This window comes from Cricetulus griseus, chromosome 2 (genome assembly GCF_003668045.3).
Source record: "Cricetulus griseus strain 17A/GY chromosome 2, alternate assembly CriGri-PICRH-1.0, whole genome shotgun sequence".
NCBI classification, from domain to species: Eukaryota; Metazoa; Chordata; class Mammalia; order Rodentia; family Cricetidae; genus Cricetulus; species Cricetulus griseus.
The window spans coordinates 97,253,642-97,272,844 of NC_048595.1; the positions used below are offsets into that span (position 1 = coordinate 97,253,642).

At 40.2% G+C, this 19,203-nt stretch overlaps 1 protein-coding gene across 1 annotated transcript in view; it reads right to left on the reverse strand.

Annotated features, from left to right (window-relative positions):
- Positions 1–477: 477 nt before the first annotated feature.
- Ncbp1 (nuclear cap binding protein subunit 1) overlaps positions 478–19,203 on the reverse strand; it is a 37,991-nt gene continuing 19,265 nt past the window's right edge. The window contains exons 9-23 of the mRNA XM_027403151.2: positions 17,725–17,822; positions 16,501–16,564; positions 15,517–15,627; positions 13,235–13,299; positions 12,752–12,814; positions 11,844–11,918; positions 10,865–10,968; positions 8,958–9,080; positions 7,174–7,276; positions 6,574–6,667; positions 5,664–5,767; positions 4,911–5,025; positions 3,566–3,694; positions 2,983–3,096; positions 478–1,461 (exon numbers count right to left, since the gene is read on the reverse strand). Coding sequence (XP_027258952.1) covers positions 1,348–1,461; positions 2,983–3,096; positions 3,566–3,694; positions 4,911–5,025; positions 5,664–5,767; positions 6,574–6,667; positions 7,174–7,276; positions 8,958–9,080; positions 10,865–10,968; positions 11,844–11,918; positions 12,752–12,814; positions 13,235–13,299; positions 15,517–15,627; positions 16,501–16,564; positions 17,725–17,822 — 1,476 coding nt within the window. The 3' untranslated portion in view covers positions 478–1,347. The remainder of the gene's footprint in view (positions 1,462–2,982; positions 3,097–3,565; positions 3,695–4,910; positions 5,026–5,663; positions 5,768–6,573; positions 6,668–7,173; positions 7,277–8,957; positions 9,081–10,864; positions 10,969–11,843; positions 11,919–12,751; positions 12,815–13,234; positions 13,300–15,516; positions 15,628–16,500; positions 16,565–17,724; positions 17,823–19,203) is intronic.

The following is a 19,203-nucleotide window of genomic DNA, read 5'->3' on the forward strand; positions in this document are numbered from 1 at the left end:
TATTATCAGTTTCTAGAAACAACCATTGTACAGGAGGATCCACAGAAGGGAAGGAGAGCACAAACTCCACGGGACTCCACTGTGCCTCAGGAAAGGATACAGTTACCAATGCCTTCAATAGTTAATTCTTCTGCTGCTGGAGGACCAGAATCATTTCAAATCAATTACAGCATGAGTTGTGTTAAATGGGAAGGAGGAACAATGTAAATAAGTAGGATATTTAGCTAAGAATCCAGATTTTGTCTTTCTGAAGTACCTGCCATCTAACCTTGATCTACTGAATTCAAATGATTAGATAATACTCCTGCTTTAAATATGGTATTTAAAAAGCCTAGGAATTCCCATGTATTAAGAAATCATATTCTAGTAATTAAAGACCCATATATCCAAACAGACAATTGTAATGCATACTTACTAGCATGTACAAAAAGATAACAAATGCACAAAATTACTACCAGTAATTGTATCATTATTAGCTGATTTTTCTAAGGTTTAATGAGAAGTTTAAAAATCCCAGAAATTTGGAATTTCAGATAATGCATTATTTTACAAAACACACTTGTTTTACTTAAGCCTCAACAGGCTCAGGGATCAATTATCTGCCCCAAGACCCACAGAGACAAGCCCCAAGCCATACTGAATTCCACATTCATCTCAGCTCATTTATTGCCTGCTGCACATCAATTTGTGATATTACGGGATCTTGGGCAAATCCTCCTTGGAGGTGCAGAGCATGACCAGATGCTTTTCAACAACAGCTGCCAAACCTGCAATCACCTGAAAGGTAGAAAAACTGCCATCTCCATTGTACCTCACCATTAAAAATAACTCAAGATTCCCGGGTGGCTTCTAGTTAGACAAATTTGGGAATTCTAATAATTTTCTATTTTAACAAGTAGTGTCATAAGATGGCTACTTAAAAACATTTGCAAGAAATAGCTTCAGATAGAGACTTTCAGTAAGAAACAAGATTAAATCATGAAATACCAAAGTTTAAAAAACATAACTTCAGTTTATTCCAGCCATGTTACCCAGGAGCAGAGAAAAGCTAGGCTTCCTGGTTGTGTCTACTACTTTGCAAGTCTGACCTTGCATTTCACACACCTCAAACCTGTTGTTTTGTGCCCTAAGGAGAAAAAGTATCAAATTCATCACAGGAAAGTTGTGTCTCATGTATGTACAACGCTACATGATAACATGACATCATAACATTGCTGTCATCAAGCAACACTTGCCCTCCTCCCCTGTTTCCTTTAGGAAGTGAAAGGCTACTACAAGAAAGCAAACATTCAAACCATCAAAAATAAGACAAATTATTTCAAGATAAAAAGGGAAGATACATGACTGTTAGGCCTGTAGAGCACAGAACTGCTGAAATACAGCCAGGATGTGAGGGTCTAACTCGGCAGTAAAAAGCAGGTTCTCCAGGGTTACCATGTACTGCTGGATTATCTGGTGATGCTGCGAACAAAGAAAAGAGGCTTGAGTCAGGAGCCAAATGCAAGCAACCCTGCAGAACATTTTCCTCATAGCCCACCCACATTTAGGACTGACAAGAAGTAGGGGGGAAAGTATTGCATGCTGACACATCTCCTGAGACACTCCAGCCCTAAGAGACCATGCAGGGAAAGGAGGGGGAGGGACGTTTGTTTGATGTAAAACAAACCAAGTTCTGAACAGCCCTCCCAGGAATGGGATCCTTGATGCAAGGCATGGCAGGAACCTGCACACACCTGCAGCTACACTACAGACAGTTTCAGAGGGTATCCCGGAAGTCAGGACACAATTCATTACAGCCTTTTGAAAATCAGCCTGACTAGGGAGTCAAGGCATCAGAAAATGAGAACCTTTTCTCTGAAGACTAAAATAAACTTAGAAATTTCCATAGAACTAGGGGTTTCTCAGTTACCTTTTAAAAACAAAACAATCTTTTTTTAAAAAAAAATTATTAATTTTTATTTTATATGCATTGGTGCTTTGCCATGGGTGTCAGGTCCTCTGGAACTGGAATTATAGACAGTTGTGAGCTGCCATTTGGGTACTGGGAATTGAACCCAGGACCTCTGAAAGAGGAGTCAATGCTCCTAACCACTGAGCCATTTCTCCAGCCCCCCTCTGTTACCTTTTGAACTAGCTAATAACTATAAATGCCTGGGGGAGAATTATTATTTGGAGGCTTAAAGAATTGAACTTTAAAAATAGCTAATTCTGAATTAATCACTTTCTAGAACAAAGGAGAACTTAGGGAGTTAATGCCTTGAAGAGGAAAACTGAACTGCACCATCCTGCACATGGTAACCACATCTGGAAGCAGGTGTTGGTACTGTGTCCAGAAGCCCCAGGGAGTTTACCTTGCTCCTGTGGACATGATTTGCCATGGGAATTTAAGATTTTAAAATACCTTTATAAATCCAACTACAACACCAACAGCTAGTGGTCTCCCTGCCCACCTCCTTCATTTTAGATTACAGCTATGCTGGGCTCCTACCACAGAAAATGACAACTCAGAGCATGAGTGATAAAAAACCAACTTGTCTAAATATTCTGATGAAAAGTAGGCAGCAAATGGACATAAGTTAAAGGGCCTGTAAAAGATACATAACCTCTTGGTACACTTTATGAGAACTATTTTTTTTGAACAGTGGTAGGGATCAAAATTTGAGATCTTGGGGGCTGGAGAGATGGCTCAGAGGTTAAGAGCACCAGCTGCTCTTCCAGAGGTCCTGAGTTCAATTCCCAGCAACCACATGGTGGCTCACAACCATCCGTTATGAGATCTGGTGCCCTCTTCTGGTGTGCAGATATACATGGAAGCAGAATGTTGTATACATAAGAAATAAATAAAATCTTTAAAAAAAATTGTGATCTCACGCCTGACAGACAAGTGTTTTCCCACTTAGATTGCTGAGGGTTTTTAAACTGCAAAGCCCATGTGACTAAAAACAGTGGTGTTTACACTGCTCATGGCCCACCCACACAAACCTGCAGGAAGATCTGCTGCAGCCTCTCTATGCAGTTCTTATACCATGGGGTCAATATGCTGGTCCCATCCGTTTCACATCGTACCAAGTGCTCAGTCAAGATCATGATGAAACGCTGCAAAGGATGGAGAGGTGGAAAAAGCGTTAGAGGGAGAATCTAACTGCTGAGCAAATCCAAACCAAGAGTTCCCAATGGTCTTGTTGCTCCACTAGATTGCTGTGTACTCCTGACTTTCAGGGCTCCCCCAAAACTGTCAATTTAGCAAGGGAGAGATTTAAACCCTTTTGCCTCTTCTAGAAATATGTCCCGGCCTCTGTCCTAAGAAAGCAGCATGTTAATAACAATCTATGTACAAAAATGTTCATAGGAATGAAAGCAATCATCTAAATCATTAGCCAGAAGGAATAAACAACATACGTATTTAAATGGTAAGCAAACAACACAGATTCACTGTGGCCTTCGAGTGGTGACACTACTCTTTTGCAAAGTTCTGTATTCTTAACTATTTTTGTGATTAAAAATTGCAACTTTTCAATCTAAGGGAATGGGCTCCTTTTACACCCCATACTCCAAGCTGGCTTACCTGGAAGATGACGAGGAAAAGGTTCTTCTGTTCACTCTGAGCAGATTCCACTTTCTCCTGCAGTCGTTCTATTTGCTCCTCCAGGGCCCCATCTTTCCTGTCACTGCTTCTGTCATCATCATCACTTCGCTACAAAAGGCATAGGAACAAAGTAACAATTCAATGTATAAAATCTACCAAGAAAGGGAATGATTATAACACCAGATTATGCTATGTGGCTTGGGTTGGCCTTGAATATTGCATTATCTTCCTGCCTCCACATCCCTAGTGATGTTTTTTCTTTTTTTTTTTTGGGGGGGGGGATGGGGAATGGCTGGTGCTAGGAGCCAAATGTAGGAGGAGCTTGGAGATGCTAGGCAAGTGATTTTATCTTTGAGCTATGCCCCTACTCCTGGGGAAGGATTTTACACTAAAGGACTTTTATTCTTGTAGTGATAGCTCTGGGGAAATTCAGTGGTACTAGTCTTGGTAGTAGCAGTGGAGTGAAGATTATGAGGTGTCTCTACTATGGCCAGCTCAGTCATTAAACTTATCTTTTCCCTGTCTTCAACTCTGGTGTATACACTGAATACCAGAGAATACTGTAATGGAAAACACTCACTACCATTATTAATTTTATCTATCATCTATCTATCTATCTATCTATCTATCTATCTATCTATCTATCTATCTATCTATCTATCTATCTGGTTTCTCTGTGTAGCCCTGGCTGTTCTGGAACTCACTCTGTAGACCAGGCTGGCCTTGAACTCAGAGACTGGCCTGCTTCTGCCTCCTGAGTGCTGGGATTAAAGGCATGTGCCACCAATACCCAGGCAGAATACTCACTATTATGTCACAGGATCCAGCCAGCTTTCCTGTAAACCAGTGGAGTGGTTCTCAACCTTCCTAATGCTGCCACCCTTTCATTCAGTTCCTGACGCTGTGGTGACCCCCCAAACATTACATTATTTTGCTGCTACTTCCTACCATAATTTTACTATTGTTATGAATTGTAATGTAAATATCTGATATGTGATCCCCAAAGGGGTTGCAACCCATAAGTTGAGAACTGCAGTTCTAAACATAATCTTTATCACCATGAGAAGTATCCTGACTAGCTGGGACTTGAGACTTACTTGTCCTACCTCTCTACAACTGTCTACAACTGTCTCCCTTCCCCTTTAGGACGGACTCAGAAATACACATGTCCTTTTCTAGGAGGCTAAACTAGAGGTGGTAAACTAGGGAAAAATACTTGTGGTCAGTGTCATTGCCACAGCACGCAACAGTCAAGGCACTGGACTCTGACTACCCTGCAGACTGTCATACCCTCTAACCATGTGTGAATCAGCACGTGACTTACTCTTTTGTGTTGCCTTGCCAGTTTCTCTTTAGCTTCTTCTAGCTCTTTCTGGATCTTCAGAACATGTTTGTTCATCTTACGAATTGTAGAGTGCAAAATTTCCCAAACAAACAACCTTAATGTAATACAGCAGTTGGTTAATGTATGTTAAGCTACACTTACAGAGAAAACATCATAGTTGCTCAGATTATTATTCCTAAGGGCTGATAGGGCCTTCTATTCTCTGGTTAGGATTCTTCTGCACCAACACTTAATTCATCACTGCTGTGAATTATGTGAGCAGCCATCTCCACTCATTAGACCCAAGTGGGCTCCCAGAAGGCAGTACCATACACTGTACTTGCCTATCCTTAATAAATACCAACATGGAGTTGGTTTTCTCCTTCTACCATATAAGTTCTGAGGATCAAACCCAGGGAACTCAGCTCACCAGGCTTGACAGGAAGCTCCCAACCCACTGAGCCATTTGGTTTGATCACATCTATCACCTTGGGACGCAGTAATTTTAGACCAGTGTGCACTAACAATAACAGGTATAGTGGAGACGTGAAAGGACTGTTCTAGAGTTTAATTTGATCCCATCTACTTTCATTGTGTGTCAACTCTGGCTGTCTTGGTTCTGATCATCTTTAAAACCTGTGTAACTTCATAAAAAATGTTACTAGGTGGTATGAACTATTTCACACAGTTCATGTTCTCTAAGCACTGGCAAACACATGGTCTCTTATATGCACTCTAAATTCTGGTTCAAACCTAGTAAAGTCACGAGACAGCTCCGATGAGAAGATCCAGTTTGCCACTGCGGCACAGTCAACAATCTGTGTACGAATCATCTTATCAACAAGGACAGCAATCATCTACAATGAGAACAGAGACAGGATCAAGTTTGACTGATAAATAGGCATAATGATAATGCTATAAACATAAAATAGCGAGGCTATAAAATTTGATTCCAGTGGCAATGGAACTGACCAGTTTAAGTAATAGGTCATGGTTTTATTTTCTCTTCTAGATAAGAGTCTCATGTGCCACTACTCCTGACTTACCTGGTCAGTCTTTAAGCTTATTCTGCCCTTTGATAGGCTCTAATACTGTAAGAAATACTATATTAACAAAGAAGATTGCATGAAACTCTTGAGTGGTAGCACTTAATCATTAGGAAAATTTAGTTGATAATACCTCTATAAAATGTGTGTATGTGTAATTTCAATTGAAATCTCCAGTTAAAAAACAGCATCTTATGGGTCTTGTTTGTAGAAATAAATAAGCCTAACTACTTCCTACCAAATATTGTTGTCTAGCAACAATTTCCTTACTTGGCATCTAGTAAGTGTGGAAATGCAATAGCACAAACCAGCCTCAGTGCTATCTGAAGAATGTTACTGAGGGCTGCTGGGATGGTTGCTATGCTTGACAACCCAACTTCAATACCTAGGACCTACGTGGCAGGAGAGAACTGACCTGAAATTTGCCATCTGACTTCACACAGGCTCTGTGGCCCTCCCATACACCCCTGGCCAACAAATCAATGAAATTTAAAAATTTACCAAAAAGAATGCATCAATTACTTCCACAACCATTCTCCTGGCAGACTCAAAGATAATTTCTAATCTGCATGTCTACATAGCCGGGACCTCACTATATCTAAATAAGTAGTCGTTACCTGTGGGTGATTCCTCCAAACTTCAAACATAACTCTCAGAACATGTAACTTCCCCTCATTGCTTTCTGCAAGAGTTTTGAAGACTTCATGGAACCTTTAGACAAAGGTGGAAAATACCACAGATATTACACACAAACCATTTTGGTGTTGTCAAAGCCCCTTTAATTCTTACTCAATTTAAAATACAACATGCAAATGCAAGATAACCAGAGTAATCACTAAATACACAAAAGCATTAGAATTCAGCCTGCAGAGAAGCTGTTATCAACTTATGAGAGTGCTCTCTTTTTGTTCTGGATGCTTATCAAATTTGCTATGTCTTTAGAGGCCAACCTTTGGGCAGGCTTTCATTTCTGCTTTCTCACTTTGGAAGCTGCCTAGATAGGCCAGACAGACCCCTCTGTGTAAAAGACTGTCCCGAGGACCTGCCTTTGTACTAGTTCACCTCCACATGCACATCTACACTGCACATACTTAGCCATGTGAAGCATTTTGGCCACCACAAACCGAATCTTATGCTATCAAATTATGTAGTAAGATCTTCATATTCAACTTTAGGTAGAAATGACTACAGCATTGGTGGTAAGTGCATATACTTACTTTGCAAGAGCACTGAAGGAGTGACTGAAGGATTTGGCCGCTAGGTGCAGCAGAGTCTGCACAAAGACCTCTATTTTCAATGGGTTAAAACTGAAGCCTTCATCTGAAAAAATTCATAGCAAGATTAACAATGTTAAGTGCAGTAATTCCTTGGTGCCATACCCTGGGATGCTAAGCAGACAGGTGTGCTCATTAGACATTTACATAATAATCTTCCAGTAAAAGTAAACAAAGTCCACTCAAATATAAAACTAAGCTAGGCCAGGCAAAGCTACATAGTGAGGCCTCATCTCAATCCTCCATCAAGAAAGCATACCCTTGGGCTGGAGAGATGGCTCAGAGGTTAAGAGCACCGACTGCTCTTCCAGAGGTCCTGAGTTCAATTCCCAGCAACCACATGGTGGCTCACAACCATCCGTTATGAGATCTGGTGCTCTCTTCTGGTGTGCAGATATACATGGAAGCAGAATATTGTATACATAATAAATAAATAAAATCTTAAAAAAAAAAAGAAAGCAAACCCTTAATCCTGTCTTTTATGGAACAATTTTCCCAATTCTATAATTTTTTTTTTTTAATTTATGGTTATGTATGGGACTTGATATACGACCAAACCTCAAATTGCTCAGATTAGCAGGCTTTCAACCCATTTCCTTAAAAAGCACTACACATAACTCCTCCTTCATATTCTGTTTAGAAGGTGGCAAATGTTAACTAAAAGCAAAACCAGTAAACCCTTTAAACCTCCATCTTAAGACATATGCCAAAGACTAAACTTAGTATTACCATGGCTACTGACACCTTCTAGGTATAGTCCCCAACCAGATGGCCGTCTCTGTAGACTTCTCTGTGCAACACAGATTTACTTATTATAAATAACTATTTGACAGTATGCCTTAACAAGTATTAGAGCAATTCTTGCAGTACTTCTTTACTTATCTAGTCACAAGCCAGGTAAACCTATATGCCATTCTGTCAATTTCCCCATTAATATCAGGAAAATACAACAAAGCTAAGATGCTGGCTGAAATTGTGTGGTATATACTAAGTAAAAATTAGGCATTAGTCTCATAATAGCTTATAATTGAAAGAAAACATCAATTATACCAAAAATATCCAACACATTAAGCTTTCCCATTCAGGAACCCCTTTATATACCCCTTTATATAAAAGCAGAAATATTAAAACAAAACAAAACCCAAAAAACCTTAGAATAAGCACTGTGTGATTTACTTACTATGTAGGACATGATTTGTGTTCTTTTTCTAACTGTTTTGAGACAAGGCCTCATTTTGTAGTTCTGGCTGTTCTGAAATTCATTGTGTAATCTATGCTGGCATCTAACTTAGAGACCCACCTGCTCTGCCTCCCAAGTGCTAGGATAAAAGGTGTGCCCCACCACACCCAGGATGATTTACATTTTTTTTTCTTTTTTTTAAAGATTTATTTATTATGTACACAGTGTTCTGCTTGCATGTTTGCCTTCATGCCAGAAGAGGGCACCCGATCTCATTATAGATGGTTGCAGGCCACCATGTGGTCGCTGGGAATTGAACTCAGGGCCTCTGGAAGAGCAGTCGGTGCTCTTAACCACTGAGGCATCTCTCCAGCCCAGTTTACATTCTTAATATAAGCTGCTTCACAGGAATTTTAGGGCCTCTTAGATAAGGGGGTGAAACTGCTATATGAGCACCCAACAGGATTTTATGGAGCTCATGTTTCATCAGAGCTGTTTATGCTTTAACATGACCCATGTGCTTCAGCTGAAGAAGCAATTCTCTTACCATTATCATCATCCTGGTTAGGATTTGGTACGTCCTTCAGAATGCTGAAGATTTCATCATTAGTTGCCTTACTTTTAAAAGCAACAGATAAACAGAGTGCCACGGAATGTCCAGGAAGAGAATCTAAACACAGAACAGAGGGGACGTAGATCAAGCTGACAGACTGCTTTATGAGCAGCTAATAAACACTTTCAGTTATTTCCCTTTAAAATAGAACACCCTTCAGCCAAGATCAGCATTTAAACCATTTATGATACTATACATGAAAGCTTCACCTAATTCAATGTTTTTTTTGTTTGTTTTTGTTTTTTTCATCTAGTCAGTACTCATGAGTACACCAGTCCTCAGGTTTCTGGGACATATGTAAACCCAACAGCTTCTTGGTAATTTTTGCCAACAACCTTTTCTTCTGGAGCAAATGAGTTCAAGCAAGGTGAAGGCTGCGAACATAAGAGGCTCTGCACTTACTAGGTAGGGTTTTGTGAATGTGTGTTTATGGTATAGAAGTCATGCTAGTGTAATGCCATCATCAAGACAACAGGAAATCTACTTTCAGTGTCATTCAGACAATGGTAAGAAAAGGGGCAATCAATATAGGATCATAAGACAAGAGTAAGATCTGTAACAACTGATGCCTATTATTATAACAGGTCACACAAAGACAGTCATACAACTAACACCTGCTGTGAGCCTGTCCCTGAAAGTAGAAAGAAATTCTATGAAAAACAAACAACAAAAACACACACATAAATAAAAAAATAAAAACCCTTTGTCCTAAGGAATTTACACCCAAGCCGAGGAACCAAGAAATTTACTTCAGAAGTAGACAGAAAATATTTCTATGAAGTAGGTTTGCTAAAGGTTAAAATTATTTACAAATAACAAACGTGGGCTAGACGTGGGAAGAAACAGGAACTAGAGATAAAAAGGGTTTTCTGTATTGAGTTAATGTAATGGCACAAAGCAAGGAAGAGCAGAGTTTTCAGACACAGAGAACTTCCTGCAGCACAGAACATGAGGCTCATGGATGAATGACAACATTCAGTGCAATCACAACAGCACGGCTGGACAGCCTGACATCTACCTCTGTACTACTGGCCACCACTGCACACACCACCTTCCTGAAGTATATACACTGTGCAAAGCAGAAAGACCACAGCAATCCAGCACCTCTGATTCATAGTGCAATTCCAGAACCCATGGGGCCAAATGGTAAGTCATGTTTACAAATTTACTTCTAGAAGCAGAATGCTATGTGCCCCAGTGTTTCCAGTATCAGATGTGTGCCAGATAGCCATATGTCAACTTGACACAAGCTATTTATCTGAAAGGAGGGAACCTCAATTGAGAAATGCCTCCATAAGATCCACTGTAGCAAGCCAGTAATCAGCACTCCTCCATGGCCTCTGTATCAACTCCTACTTCCAGGTTCCTGGCCTGTTTGAGTTCTTGTCCTGACTTCCTTCAAAGATGAGCAGTGATATGGAGATAGAAGCCAAATAAACCCTTTCCTCAACTTGTTTTTGGTCATGGTGTTCCATCATAGCAATAGTAACCCTAACTAATAGTAAGCCATGATGATAACCAATTCAAGAAGTCTCCATCATAACAAATGCATTTTCAGTTTCAGTACATTCCAGATATAAATTCATCTTACTATTCTTTGTACCATATTAAAAATGCCATGTACAAAACATTGTAAACAATATAAATAGAAAAAAAGCTATAAGCTAATAATTACTAATTAGGTAACAGCACAATCCTTAATCTAGTGGCTAATGATGGGCCACTTTTCAAATACAGAAATACAATTCTAAGAAAAAGTCAATTTCTCTTCCTATAAATAACTGGCTTCATGCATGCAGTACTTTTTACGGAGAGAGATTTCAAGTTGTTTCATTACTTACTGCTACTTTCATCTCCATACTTGTAAATGCAGGTTGGGTTTGCAGGACACAGAGCTGAGAAGGTGGGAGGAACAATATCTAATATATGTTGATGGTAAGACAACCTATAATACAAAAAAGAGCCTCAGAAAAGGTCTCATGTTTTAGTCTTTGGTAATACTCTACTTGCCCAGAAAGCCAGGATCCAGTATCCCAACTCAGTGAACAACCAAGAAGCTAATGGGGACAAAGTCCTTTAGGACTTTGAATAACTCAGACATGCTTCAAAATGTACTGACTTTGCACTGAGGTGTGGGCTAGGGGATCCACAAGTCTGGTGGCGAAAGATGTGACGTGATGGAGGAGGAGGTAAGGTTGGCATGGCTGGGAGACTGGTTGTAATGCACCAAAGAAATAAACACATAGAAGTTCTTACCACCCGACAAAGCATTTACATATCATGTTATAGATAGAGGATGGCAAGAAACAATGCTGAGTTAGATGTGAGAGAGGGATATACCATACACACAGAGTAAAGTATTTACAGATGTATTTAATTTCCATCTTTCCAAAGGTCTAAACCTACCTACCCCTTAAAAAAATAAACATTAAGAGTCAGATTACAGTTCCCCCCAAACATATTCTATTTTTAGAGGTTAAGGCTTTTAAAATAGATAACTCTAGAGGAGAGCTAAGAAAACAGAATTTGAAAACAACACAAGCTTAGAAAATGAGAAAATGGTCATGAATGTTGGAGGACATTGAAAAAATATCTTTTTGGCTTTATTCACATAAAATCAAACGGTACAGCTGATTAAATATAGTCCAAATCCTGATTAAAACATGAGGTGGAAGATGGACCAACACCAGGACTTAAGAAAGAATACTGTGGACCACAAATGCAAAGGAGAAAGAAACCCTGTCAGATGATAAGCAGTTCAAGCAGCCTCCTTCAGGAGAGACTGAGACCCAATTCAAGGAGAAAGTACAAAGAGCTCACCTCATGCATTTTTCTAGAACTTCTCTTACAAACTTTGGTTTGGGACTTTCAAGATCCTGAGTAAGACAATCTGACCTAAGGAAGAAATGTGGTTTTATTAAGTTCAGATACATAACCTTCTGTATATATAATCTTCATTTCCTGGCCTACCCTAGGGTCTTTCAACCTATATACAGTAACTAAATATCAATGAAATAAATACTAGAGACAACAGTTTTGTTTGTTTGGTTTTGGTTTTTCAAGACAGGGTTTCCTGGATGTCCTCAAACTCACAGAGATCTGCCTGCCTCTGCCTCCCAAGTGCTGAGATTAAAGGTGTGTGCCATCACTGTCCAGCACAACAGACTATTTTAAAGTGAGTTTTAAGTATGAAGGTTCTCTTGGATATGTGTATATTCATGTGCTGTGCACATGCATGGAGGCCAGAGAATAGCTTGGGTGCTGTTCCCCTGGTGCACCCACTTTGATTGAGTCACGGTTTGTTTCTCACTAGGCTGGCTGGCCAGTGAGCTTCAAGGATCTGCCAATGTCCATGTCCCTAGTGCAGGGATTAGAAGCCCATGCCTTCATACCTGGCTTTTCCTTAAACAAACAAACAAAAACAACAACAACAACAAAAAAAACAATTAACAATAAAAAACCAGGATCTCACTGTGGTGCTGGCTGGTCTAGAACTTACTATGGAGACCAGGCTGGCCTTGAACTCACAGAGAGTGACTGACCTGCATCTGCCTCCTGAGGGCTGGGATTAAGTGATGAATAACAACCACACAGGGCTCAATGGCAGGCTTTTATCATAGGCTATGGAGATCAAACTTGGGTCTTTATGTTTGAGTGGCAAGGACTTTACAGACTGAGATCTCCAATAAAATTTTTCTGAATAAGGAAGGATAAAACATTACACTTACCAATCTTCCCAGCTCCAACGGAATTGAAAGTTACTTAGGTGATGAGAAAACCAATTAATAAACCTACATAGGGGAGAAAAGTGAGGGGGGAGGAGAAAGTAAGAAAGCAATTTAGACCAGCAATTTATATAATCCTTCATACAGCTAAACTGTGTATTATGCGCACACCCCACTTGCTACCTGTAGCTCTTTGACTGTTTTCTTAGCAAAGTCTCTAACTAGCTGCCTTATAGTCCCCCAGCTATCTCAGTTCTCATAATAGTGCTTCCTTTTACTCTTGTTAGGTAACAGACATGAGTTAAGCTCATACTTTGTGAAAAATATTTATATATGACCATGAAGGAATATGCTATTTTTCTCCTGTAACTGTTGATAAAATGGAAGAAGTTAGTTTCTTATAGAAAGCAGGGAATAATTTGCCCTCTGATAAGTTCTTGAAGGTGCTAACATAACCCTTAGTACAGAAGTAACCAATGGCTGTACCTGTCTACACATGTTGTACTCATCGAGTCCAGACGCATGTACAGCATCTCAGTCGCCTGTGCAAGCTGTGGGTTGAAGATAAGGAAAACTACCTTCTGCTCTCCTTTAAAATAAGTTGTGGCAGGAGAAACGAAAACTAATCATAACCTCTAAATCTCTGTCACTAAGAACTGTGTGTGTCTGCCATCCTTTCACATAACTGATCTTGTTTTTCACATTTAAACTGTCCGTGATGTGCAATAAACATGAGAAGGAGAAAGATGTGTGTGTACAGACACATGGGGAGGGATGTAAAACAGGACAAAATGTACTAACAACTCAAACTCTTCATAATCTAAGAGACAGACAGTAAAGAAAAATCAAATGGGCATGACAGTGTGTAGTCCAATGACAGCGCCAGCCTGGAGTAAGTACAACACACACGAGACATGAGGGTGCAGAAAGCTGTAGGGAAGATCATCTTAACTAGAAGAAAGCTGACGATGCTTACTGTTAAAATCAGAAGCATCACAGATACATGTGGAAGAGGAAGAGGTGGAGAGACCCTAAGAGATAGAGGAGGTGGGCGACTCCAAGGATACAGATTCTTCCAGACACAACAGGGCCGATTCACACAAACTCACAGAGACTGACAGCGCACACAAGATGCGCACAGCTTGAGATCAGACAAGATCCCAGCACTGAGAAGGGGATGTGGACACAAAGTTGACCCCTCTCCAAGAAAGTACTTGTAATTGATACCTGTTGGGGAAGAGGAAAGCAGTTTTCCCCGATGCAGTGTCACTGGGTATTATCAACCATACTCCAGGGCAAGCCCCATGTGCAGGAGTAGCTGGCTAACAAAACAAATTCGTGTGTGTGTGTGTGTGTGTGTGTGTGTGTGTGTGTGTGTGTGTGTGTGTGTGTGTGTGTGTGTGTGTGTGTGTGTGTGTGTGTTGTTTTAATGTTTTGTTCTTCCTCCTTTCCCCCTCAAAGTTTGTTTGGATTTTCATTTTTTCTGTTTTTGTTTTAAGGGAGACATTAAGTTGATTGGCTAAGAACTGGGAAGAGTTGGGAAAGAGGACAGAAGATAATCAAAATATACTGTATGAAAAATTATCTAGCCTGGCAGTGGCTCATGCCTTTAATCCTAGCACTTTTGGGAGGCAAAGGCAGGTGGATTTCTGTGAGTTCAAGGCCAGTATAGTCTAGTGAGTTCTACAACAGCCAGGGCTATTCCACAGAGAAACCTTGTCTCCAAAAACCAAACCAAAACACGACACACACACCCATCTAAAAAAGAACAAAAATAAACAAAAAAACAAGGCCTTTTAAAGATAAAAGCCACATAACATACCTATAAGCTAAAACCACTCAAGAGTGGTAAAAAAGCTTATTTCACAAAGGGCATAACAAATCTGAGCATATTTATACCAAATATGGACAAAGCAAAGCTAATGGAACTAGAGAAATGAACAAATGGCAGACTAATATCATTCCTAGTAACTCATAGAAGCAGCACAACACATACAGGCACACACAGAGATAGGGAACTATTTATTCAAATAATACAATGAATAGAACTTATCTAATGGGCTTATAGAAGACCTGAAGTCCTGAAAAGGCAGAATATACATTTTCTTAAAAACAACAACAAAAAAACCCATTATTTTAAAAGGCAAGGAGCTGGACATTGATGGTACATACCTTAATCACAGCACTTGGGAGGCAGAGGCAGGGGGATCTCTGTGAATTCAAGACCAGCCTGGTCTACAAATCAAGTTCTTAGGACAGGTAGGGCTGTTATACAGAGAAACCCTATCTTGAAAAACTAAAACCAAAACCAAAAGCCAACCCACCCCCCAACAAAAAGTAACAACAAAAAGGCAAAGGAATAGCGGATATGGCCTCAAACCTGTTAATCCCAGCAGTTTGGAGGCTGAGGCAGGTGGATCATCCTGGGTGTGAGGCCATCCTGGGCTATCTTAGAAAACAAACAAAAGGCAAGGGAATAATACCAGCATTATTAGTGTGGTGTGAAATGAGCAGGATCCTGCTGGGGAAAACAAAGGAGTGTATAAGCTATAGCGCCCCATTTGTTTTAAGCAGGGGCAGATGCTATATGTTAACTTTACAAACATGCATTTTGTCCCAAGTCTTATTTACTTAAAAATAAATGAAACCATTATCGCTAAAACCCAAAGCATAGGAACATAAAGGTGAAACTGAGAAAAGACAGCTTCATAATGCAATCTTCTAAAAAGCACAACCAACAGTGTACATTTAACAGCACGAAAGGATACAACTTGGGGCAGAGAGCCAGGCTGAAGTTTGCACAGTTCGATGAGCAGTGTAGTGTACATTACATCAATGTGAGGGGGCGCTGGAAGCTGAAACAGCTCTGCAAAAATCACCTGTGAAACAACTCGGAGTCAGAAACATCGTAAGGACCCACACATTACAGCCTAATCCTAAACTCAATGGCACCTACAATGGAAAAAGAATTCCCTTTTATTCTGAAAAACTATGCTTTCTGAGACCTCCAATTCAACAACATAATGAGCAGCCCCCTTTTATACACAAAGAGTCCATTAGATGAAAGCTGCTGTGACCCATTACTGCTGAGACAATGTACAATAATCTATCCTTTGAAGTCTCAGAGTTGACTGAGGGAGGCATTTTATCTAGGGGCTCAACCAATGGAGCAGAATTCCTGTGGGTATTGAGAACTCTTGGTGGACCAGGGATCAAGACAGTTGAGTATTTTATACTGCTACTGAGATTTAAAAATATGACTTAGAGCCATGTGTGATGATGGCACATGCCTAGAGTCCCAGCAACTCAGGAGGATAAGGCAGACGGGTCGTAGTTCCAGGTCAGGTTGGGTGATATGATGACACCCAGTCTTTTTGTTTTTGTTTTTTGATACAAGGTTTCTCTGTGTAGCCCTGGCTATCCTGGATCTTGATTTATAGACCAGGCTGGCTTCAAATTCAGAGATCCACCTGCCTCTTCGTCCCAAGTGCTGGTATTAAAGGCGTGTGCCACTTAAGAGGGGAAGAGAGGAGGGAGAGGGAAGCTGAGGCCAGCAAGATGACTCAACAGGTAAACGCTCTGTATTTCAATCTCCGTTCTTTTTACTAGCAAGGTTAATTGAGAACACAAACTGTGGAGATTTCCTTGTTTCTCTATTCATTCTCAGAGCCTGATAAGTAGCAAGGAGCGCACAGACAAACCGTCCGCAGACAGACTAAGAAAACAGAGTTAGAACGGCATGAAATGCATACCTCAACTATGTGGTAGTTCAAGGGGATCTTATTCTTCCCTGGATAGCTCACCAGCTGTGCAGCACTGTAAGAAGTTTGACTTCAGTTAGTAAGGGTACAAGACACACAAACCCTACCAGCTTCAAATGCAGTGAGCTTAGCTGAAAAACGAACTTTGCTGTAATGTTCTAGTGTTCAGTTATTAACATGGTATGAATTGTTTGTCTTACATACAAAAAGGAAATTAACACCAGCACCTGCAGATCTACTAACTTAGCACATTCTTACAGGTGTTCCACTCTTCAATACAATGTTTCTCCTCAAAAACTAAGCCAAAAGTTTCCAGCTTTATGAAAATGTATTAATACTCAGGTTTCTGAATGTTAGAAAACAGAAAAAAAGCATTAGTACGCTTTAATTTCCATACATCCAAACTAAAATCAGACTACTATTCAATTTTAGCATATTTGGAATGTATGTACCCGTGTGTGCATGAACAGGCATGTGGAAGTCAGAGGTCAAGAGGTCAGTGTTAAGTGCCTTCTTCAACTGCTTCTCTATCTTACTTTTTTTTTTTTTTTTTTTTAAGATTTATTATGTATACAGTGTTCTGTCTGCATATATTCCTGCACGCCAGAAGAGGGCCCCAGATCTCATTACAGATGGTTGAGCCACCTTATAGTTGCTGGGAATTGAACTCAAGACTTCTGGAAGACATGCCAGTGCTCTGAACCTCTGAGCCCCTCTATCTTACTTCTAATACAAGGCCCCTCACTAAACCTGAGGTTCAGGGACTGGAAAAGGCTCAGTAGTTAAGAGCACTGGCTGCTCTTACAGAGGACCTGGGTTCCATTCCCAGCAACCACACAGCACCTCACAGTTGTCTGGAACCCTTTTTCCAAGTGATTCAAAGCCCTCTTCTGGCCTTTGAGGGCATCAGACACGCAAGTGATGCAAGAGACATACATGCAGGAAAAATACCCATATACATAACACCTGGGGTTCACAGATCAGCTATGACTGGCTGGACAGCAATCTCTAGGGATACTCCTGTCCCAGCATCCCCAGAACTGAGATACAGGTGAGTGCCAACTGTTTACATGGGTTCTGGGCCCCTGAACGATGCTCCTCATGCTTGCCAGGCTATCTCTCCAGTCTTATACATGCCCAACATATATTTTGGTCTTATAAAATCATCAAAATGGTTTCCTACCCCCTTTACAAGTACCATGAAGAGACTCTCACCAAGTTTTCCTTTCCTTCCAGTAGGATTTTATGATGCAGTGAAGATTCTCCTCTATGACAAACCTCTCCACTGAATGACTCCCTGGCATAACAGGACCCTGGAAGGAAGAACAAATGAACTCACACACAGAACCACAAAACAGATTTCTTTCATTTATTCAATAAATACTTGCATCTAGGACTGAACTGTTTTGTTAGGTACCTACCACAGAATCAAGAATGTATTGTGCCCCTGAGATATCAAATACCCACCATGCCTATTTTACAAATCAATTTTTAAAAAAATTTTAAAAACCAACTCATCTCTTTCTCTCTAAAAAACTCTTATCATCTATCCATCCACCCACCCATCCATCATGTGTGGTTGTGTGCCATGGTACATTTGTGGCAATCAGAAACAATTTGTGGGGAACTGGCTGTCTCTTTTTACCATGCAGGTCATCATGATTATGATGGATCTCTGGTGTCAGATTTCATGGCCTGTGCTTTTATCCACTCAAGTATTCTAAATTTAATAAATACCTTTTAAAGACACTATCAAAATACAAAAGACTGAAACGTTTTCTTTCTTTCTTTCTTTCTTTCTTTCTTTCTTTCTTTCTTTCTTTCTTTCTTTCAAATCAGAATACAACATCTATTTCATCCTTAGAAGACCTGAGAACCCAGCTTCTGGTAAGATCTAGGAGACTCCTACAGGACCTGGGTCCCACACATATCAGCTATAAATTTCAGGTGAAACACAAACAAAAGAAACAAAAGAACGAACTGGAAGTGCTGCAATAGCATATATGGTTGGTCCAAACTGGAGAGAAAAAGAAAGAGACGAAATTTGCTAGCCGCCCCTGTGCCTTAAAAAGGCCAAAGGAAGCTTGAGGTCAGATACTCAGAAGGTGTGAGGACACGTATCACTGTGGGGGCTCTCCAGAAAAAAGAAAAATTGAATGTAACCTGTTTCTGCCACAGAATGAAACATTTTCATTTTGAGGTAACTATTTGGGGTATTCATATTCTCTGACAGAGGAAAGACAGGCACAGTGTGCAGCAACAGCAGGAAATATAATTAGCACAAGAGAAATACATTCTGAGGTCAAATTCTTGTTTCTTTTGCTATAACTAATAATAACTAATCACAAAGACTAAATGTCATGAATATAAACTAGATTTTTGTTGAAATACCTACTAGGTCATCATGTAATTTTGAATCAAAGTGCTTTCTTATATTAATTTATATTATATTATTAAGTTAATACAGCAAAGCAGGCAATCAGGTCCTCCCACTATTCTGGGAAGGGTGGACTATTGAATGGGAACCCAAGCCAGGTGTTAAACCCATCTGTGTCAAACTGATCCTCACCAAGTCTTTCCCACCACCACCCTAGTCATGTTCTGTTTCCAGCCGATCCAGGGAGAAGAGGTTGAAACTCAGACTAAGGAGCAGTTTCCAGGCAAGGGAAACCTGGAAAGGGGACATTTGGAGTC